The sequence below is a fragment of the Frankliniella occidentalis genome, unplaced genomic scaffold, assembly GCF_000697945.3.
Source record: "Frankliniella occidentalis isolate FOCC.00 unplaced genomic scaffold, Focc_3.1 Scaffold1943, whole genome shotgun sequence".
Lineage (NCBI taxonomy): Eukaryota > Metazoa > Arthropoda > Insecta > Thysanoptera > Thripidae > Frankliniella > Frankliniella occidentalis.
Genome location: NW_026269038.1, coordinates 7,098 through 13,161, shown reverse-complemented (window position 1 = coordinate 13,161; position 6,064 = coordinate 7,098). Strand labels below are relative to the sequence as shown.

General features: G+C 57.1%; 1 protein-coding gene across 1 annotated transcript; it reads right to left on the bottom strand.

The window, feature by feature from the left end:
• Window positions 1-6: 6 nt before the first annotated feature.
• On the bottom strand, window positions 7-5,754 carry LOC113215570 (uncharacterized). The gene is made up of 4 exons (XM_052276160.1): window positions 5,614-5,754; window positions 5,399-5,487; window positions 2,885-5,319; window positions 7-1,584 (listed from the first exon to the last, which is right to left on the bottom strand). Exons 2-4 carry the CDS (start codon window positions 5,428-5,430, stop codon window positions 53-55), a joined length of 3,999 nt encoding a protein of 1,332 aa, XP_052132120.1. The 5' UTR covers window positions 5,431-5,487; window positions 5,614-5,754; the 3' UTR covers window positions 7-52.
• Between the last annotated feature and the right edge of the window lie 310 nt (window positions 5,755-6,064).

Here is a 6,064-nt window from a genome sequence, read left to right as displayed (position 1 = left end):
TTTATCATTATTTTCTAATAACTTTGTCATCAACAGCTGCAGTCGGTGCGGCTCACTCAGGCTGACCCGCGGTGCAGAGGCGTTGCGCAGCAGCCGAGTCCTGCAGCCGCCGGAGGGACTCGTTGAGCACCTTCTTCATCTCCTCGACGTGATTCCCCCGGCCGTACCGTGAGGTCCACTCGAGACTGACGGGCTCCACCAGGTCCAGCGCCGCCCGCACCATGTCGCGCACCGCCAGTACCTCCGTGCCGCCCAGCTCCATCAGCCGCGGGTCCTCCATGTACCGGAGCAGCTCGCGGAACACACTGGAGGGGGCGTCACTACAGACAGACCACTGCAAAGCTGAGAGCCCCTCGCGGTAAAGCGAGTATACGGTGACCTTGCGCGGCGTCACACACCGCCTGTCCTTCACTGTCCTGCTGTAGTGTGCCTCCAGCAGCTGCAGCTCCCGCACCAAGAGGTACTTCACCACCCCCAGCGAGCCCGACGCCACAGCACTGACTAGGGGTGCGTTCCCACCTGAATCCACCAGCTGCAGCCGGTCCAGGCGCTCGCGCTGCTGCTGCTTCGGGAGCTGGCTGGCCGGCACGAGGAGCTTCACCACGGCCAGGTGCCCCATACCCGCAGCCATATGCAGTGCTGCACCCTCACGGGCACTCCGCCGCTGCAGCCACCGCACTACCTCCGCGCGGCCAGCTGCTGCGGCCGAGCAGAGAGGCGTCTCATCAGGTTTATCTGGAGGCGTTACGTCCTTGTCCGCGCCCAGCTCCACCAGCCGCTGCACGGCCTCCAGGTGGCCTCCTCCCGCCGCGTGGCACAGCGGTGGGGCCTTCTCTTCCCGGCCCTCCCACAGCCGCAGCAGCGCCGCTCTCCTCCCTGCGTCCTGCTCCGCCTGCGTCTGGTCCCACAGGGCGTCGATCACTTCCACGGAGCCACCAGCAGCCGCGGCGTGCAGCGCGGTGCCAGAGTCCTTGTCGCGCTGCAGCGGGTCAGCCCCGACCCTCAGCAGGGAGCGCACCAGGGCAGCGTAACGGTGTTCTGCGGCGAGGGTAAGGGCAGTCCTCTGGTAGTAGGTGTCGAACTCCAGCCGCACAGCATCCGGCCAGTACTCCAGCAGGTGTTTGGCGACCTCGGTGCTGCCCCCCACAGCCACTCTGGATACGCACAACTGCGCCGCCTCGCAGTCTAGCTGCGCGCCGCGCCGCTTTAGCTCAGCTGTGAGGGTGGAGAACACGTCCGCGTGTCGGAGCAGCCCGGCCAAGCCAGCAGCTAACCAGAAGTCTTCATCTGAGGGCTGCTGAAGCACGGGCAGGTCCCGGAGGAGGCTCACCACGGGAGTGCTGCCGACCTGGGCTGCTGCGGTGAGCGGGGTGGCCTGGTCCCCGACAGACTCGTACCGCGCGCCCGCCTGCAGCAGCACGTGCACCGCGGCCTCGTGGCCGCCGCGTGCAGCAAGGTGCAGGGGTGTAAGGTTGGAGTTCTTATCGTTGAGGTCGTAGTCAGGAATGAGCGCCAGGATCACGTCGGCCCGGCCCGCGAGCGCCGCGGTGTGAAGTGGAGAGAACCCGTAAATACTAGGCGTCACTGGAACGGGAAGACGCGTAATTAGTAACGTCTGCAGACTCTTTACTCTGAATCAGGTTTTTAGAGCAATTTGTCTCACTCTAAGAAAAATTACAAATTTCTGTATCAAATTTGTTACAGTTTTCTGTATCCGGGCACTGTGATACAACAATTTGCATCGGTGATACAAAATCTTGCAAAAGCTTAGAAAAATTTGTAAACATTACAAATTTTTTATTTTATTTCAAAATTTTATATTCATTTTATAATTTTCTGTAATCTGATTACAAATTTCTGTAAACGGGATACAAATTTCTGTAACATGGAAACAGATATCTGTACGTGCGTTCAAAATTTTGCGGTTTTTAACGTTCAATTTGAACACGATATGTGAGCAGTTAGACTGAATCTAGCACCATCTACCATAAAATCTATTTTCAAAGTATTCACATATAAATCCCATCTAATAGCCTGATAGCTAAGAGAAAGGCTCAGGCTTCAGAGCAGTACTAGTTAGTACTGCTCTGAAGGCTCAGGGGCCAGCCAAGACGTGGAGAAGAATGACACCGGGTCGGAGCACGACTGCTCGCAGGTAGTCGCCTTAGCCGTGTGGGCTAAGGCGTCGCATTCCAACCCAGAGGTTCGGGGTTCAATTTCCGGTTAGGTAAGGTACAACTTTGAAGTTAACTGCCTGTCATGTGTGGGCAACATCTAAAATGAGACAACCAGCAGGAATAAAACATTTTTCTTTCATATCGGAGTATTGAACATCAACGTATTTTCTTCTGTATCGATGGATACAAATTTCTGTATCCGTATTACAAATTTGTTTTTGTATCCAAAAGAATACAATTTTTTGTATCACGGATGCTGAAAAAACTGCACATCCAAATTACAGATTTTTGTATTAATTTTTTTAAGAGTGGCATATATGTCCTCACCTGGACATTGCGGTCTACCCCTTCAGCTGTTAAGTCGCTCGCTATGTGTTCATTTTTAACATTTTCAAAAATATTTTCATACCGACTGTCTGAATTTTCAGACTAAACGGTATGGTAAGGTAAGGCACTACTGAAATTTCAGACCCGGGAGCAGTCTGAATTTTCAGACTGCTGGTCTTTTAAAAAAAACTTCAGACTAAAAGTACTGAAAATTCAGTAAAACGTTTTTTACAGTGTGGCTGAATTAATAATTACTAACAAGTAAGTGTTTATGAGCCCTGTGGATTTGCAGCCAAGTTAGGACATGAATGTGCTAGATCGACACCAAGAGGCAAACTGAAAAAAGCTCTGGCTTGGAAAGCTTTGTGTATTATACTCACCTCGGCCTTCATCGAGCAGCAGCTGGGACACCTCCGCGGTCGCAGCGCAGTGCAGCGCGCTCCGCCCCTCCCGGTCCTGGGCGAGCGGGTCCAGGGCTTCGGTCTTTAGCAGCCAGTCCACCAGGCGGGCCTGGCCGGCCTCGGCAGCGGCGTGCAGCAGCGTGCGGCCCCGGCAGTCCCTGCTGGAGAGGTCCACGCCGAGCCCCGCGGCGCGCTGCACCTCGGCCAGGCCTCCCCTGCGCGCGCCGCGGAACATCTCGTCCTTGAGCCTGGCCAGCCGCAACACTTCAGCGTTTACAGCTGCGGCGGCTGCCGGCTCCTGTACTCTGTGTGCCACGCCACGGCGGTCAGCGACTAGGCTGCGGCTAGAAAGAAGAAGTCCCCAGAGACTGCGACATTCTTCAACCGTGGGAAAGAAGACCGTCATGGCCAGGTCCTTGTGGTTCAGGTGGTTCCTCAACTGGCGGCCGAACAAGGCGGGCTCGTGCGCGACCAGCAGTGGCGGAGCTTGGTCGTCCTTGTACCAGCGGGAGGCCAGCGCCTGCAGCCCGCCCTCTACGGCGTAATGCCTTACCGGTCTCACATGGTTGGAGTCTCGTTCAATGGCCTCCAGGGCGGAGAGGGCGCGCTCAATGGCGTGGCGAGATGCCTCACCAGAGCCACCACCAATACAACTTGACTCATTCAGTTTGGCTTGGAAGTTACTCAGGCCTTCGACACTTTTCCAATCCAGAAGTTGGCGGATTCGGGGAACATCTTGCGGGCAGTGTAGAAGCACAGCCGAATACACCTTCGCGGTCAATGCCGTGAGTGGACTTAGGTGGGGGCTTTTATTATAATTACATTGAATGGCAATAATCACGTTTTCCCGTGGTTGCAAGTCCCCCAGTTCACTAATTAATTTGTGTAGTTTCTCGTCGCGTTTTCCTTGGTTGGCAGCTTTTAGTATTTTTATCACTTCTTCGTAGATCAGAGTTGCGTCAGACGTCACACTCTTGTTTCGTAGTGAGTTTGCCACTCTGTCGGTTTGTGGAACGTTATCCAGATTCATCCCCTTTCGCAGTAATTCAGTTTCAGCTTCGGTGAGCATGGCTGAGACCGTGTGCAGCACTCTTCCCAGTTCCTCCTCTAACCACTTCCTCCTCTGCTCAGAATCCAGGTCAGACATGGTCAGTGCCTCCGCGTTGGTTCCCGCCGCACTGTGCTCCTGAACGTCACGAATCCAACTGCACAACAACTTGAGGATTCCTTCCGGGGCCGTCAGCTCCAGGAGCTTGACGTAGCGACTGGACAAGTTGGGCGACGTCCACGAGTTCTTCATCTTCTCCCCGGCTACGAAAAGACCTCTTCGCAAAGCCAGCCACCCCCACTCCTCCCAGATCTGCGATGGTAGTCGCAAGGCTTCGATGGCGGCCTCGAGGGCCTTCACGACCTCGTCAAGTGAGTACCAGTCTCGTAGCAGCGTGAAGTCCTCGAGGATGGTCTTCAGTCGCTGGTCGACAGCTGCCTTGGCTGTTACTGCGGCTCTCTCTCCATGGGCTCTTTTCATTTCCTTCACAGCTGCCTCTCTGTCTGGGCGGATTTTGTACGTGGTTTTCATAACCCTTACCTTCTCCATGAAAAACTCTAGGTGCACTCTCATTTTGTCCGCCTGGGTCACAAGGAATGTCAGGGTCGTGTAGACGGTCCGCGCCTCGACGAACATCGCCAGGAGGTACTCGACCTCCTCCCAGGGCACCTCGCCGTAGGACCGATAGAAGTGCCCCTTCAGCTCGCGGATGGCCAGGGCCGAGAGCGTGGCCAACTCCACGACCTCGTCCTCCTCCTCGCCGTCGCGCCCGAGTAGTTCGAGCAGGCGCGGCAGGTACTCGTCCAGCAGCCGGTCCACCAGGCCCCACAGCGCGTCCCACCCCAGGGTCTGCTCCCTGCTCAGGAGCTCCGAGTAGCCGTTTAGAAGATTCTTTAGAAGTTTTTTCATTTTGTTGCTTACGAACACGCCCTGGTCCTGGGCCTGGCGCCACGCCGCCTCCAGACTGTCCTTCTGTAGTCGGGCGTTCGTCACTGTGCGGAGTACGGCCTCCACGCCCTCCACGCTGTTGTCCTGCAGCGCCTCCAGCAGCGCGCCGCTCAGCCACTCGGTGGTCGACCCGTAGCGCAGCGCTACCATGGAGTCGACTGCACACTGCTGCATGTCCTCGCTCAGGGGCAGCCTCTGCACGCGCGCCCTGCGCCACGCGGCGGCCAGACTGTCCTCCCTCAGACGGCCGTCCACCACCCTGCCGATTATGTACTCCAGCTGCCCCTTGTTGCCGTCCCGCATCGCCTCCAGCAGCGCGTCGCTCAGGGCCTCGGCACTCGGCTGTCCGCGGCCGGACCGCAGTTTGTCGGTCACGTTGACGAGGTTCCGCACGCGGGCCGCGCGGTGCGACCTCCACCTGCCGATGGGGAGGCACGAGGGTGAGTGACTAAAGTCGACTGATGCAGTGCGTCAGACAACAAGAAGCTGGGGCTCACCATGCTCTAGCAGCGTCTTCTTGCACGGCCATCGTTGGAGCAGAAGGACTGTGGTTGAATGGTTGTTGCGCCAGTGACGTTGGTGTCGGCTGCAGTTGGTGATGAGCCGTGACACAAAGATGGCGTAATATATGTAATCACTTACTTTAGCAAATCGCGAAAATGTTTGTTTGAGGCCGTTTAATGAAATGGCATCAACGCAAACGGCAGCTCACCGAATTGTATCACTTTCTTCCTTCTCTTGTAGTAGTTCTCGTGCGGGGCGCACATCCTGGTGACGACGGGACGCTGCTCGAGCTGCGACCTAAACTGCCTGTCCGTCGGCGTCCTGACCTGCGGCGGCGGCCGCCCACCTTATCGGGAAGATCCTCGCCGTTATCTCGGCGGCAGGGGTCCGGCGGCGCGGCCACTTCAGATGTCGCGAGTCGTGCGCGAATATTGTGTCGGTCGCCGGTCGGGCCCATGGGTCCACCTTATACCCGGACAAAACGATTGCCTCGGCGGTAGCGCCTGCACCGCTCTGGGTAGGCCGACCCGCCACGCAGCCGAGTGGAGTCGGTGGCCCGCCCTGGGCGCCCAAGTGTGTGGTACTGCACAGGACTCCGGACGAAAGGGAGCAGTTGGCGCGTGGCCTCGTGGGCTGATCATTGGGGGTGGAGGATGGGG

What these genes read in the sequence shown, in the direction of transcription:
- LOC113215570 (XM_052276160.1), bottom strand. Translation starts at nt 5,430, where the DNA reads ATGGCCGTGCAAGAAGACGCTGCTAGAGCATG. An exon ending in GAAGACGCTGCTAGAGCATG is followed by an intron (nt 5,320 to 5,398) that starts GTGAGCCCCAGC and finishes CCCCATCGGCAG; the next exon opens with GTGGAGGTCGCACCGCGCGG. An exon ending in GCTGCTCGATGAAGGCCGAG is followed by an intron (nt 1,585 to 2,884) that starts GTGAGTATAATA and finishes TTCCCGTTCCAG; the next exon opens with TGACGCCTAGTATTTACGGG.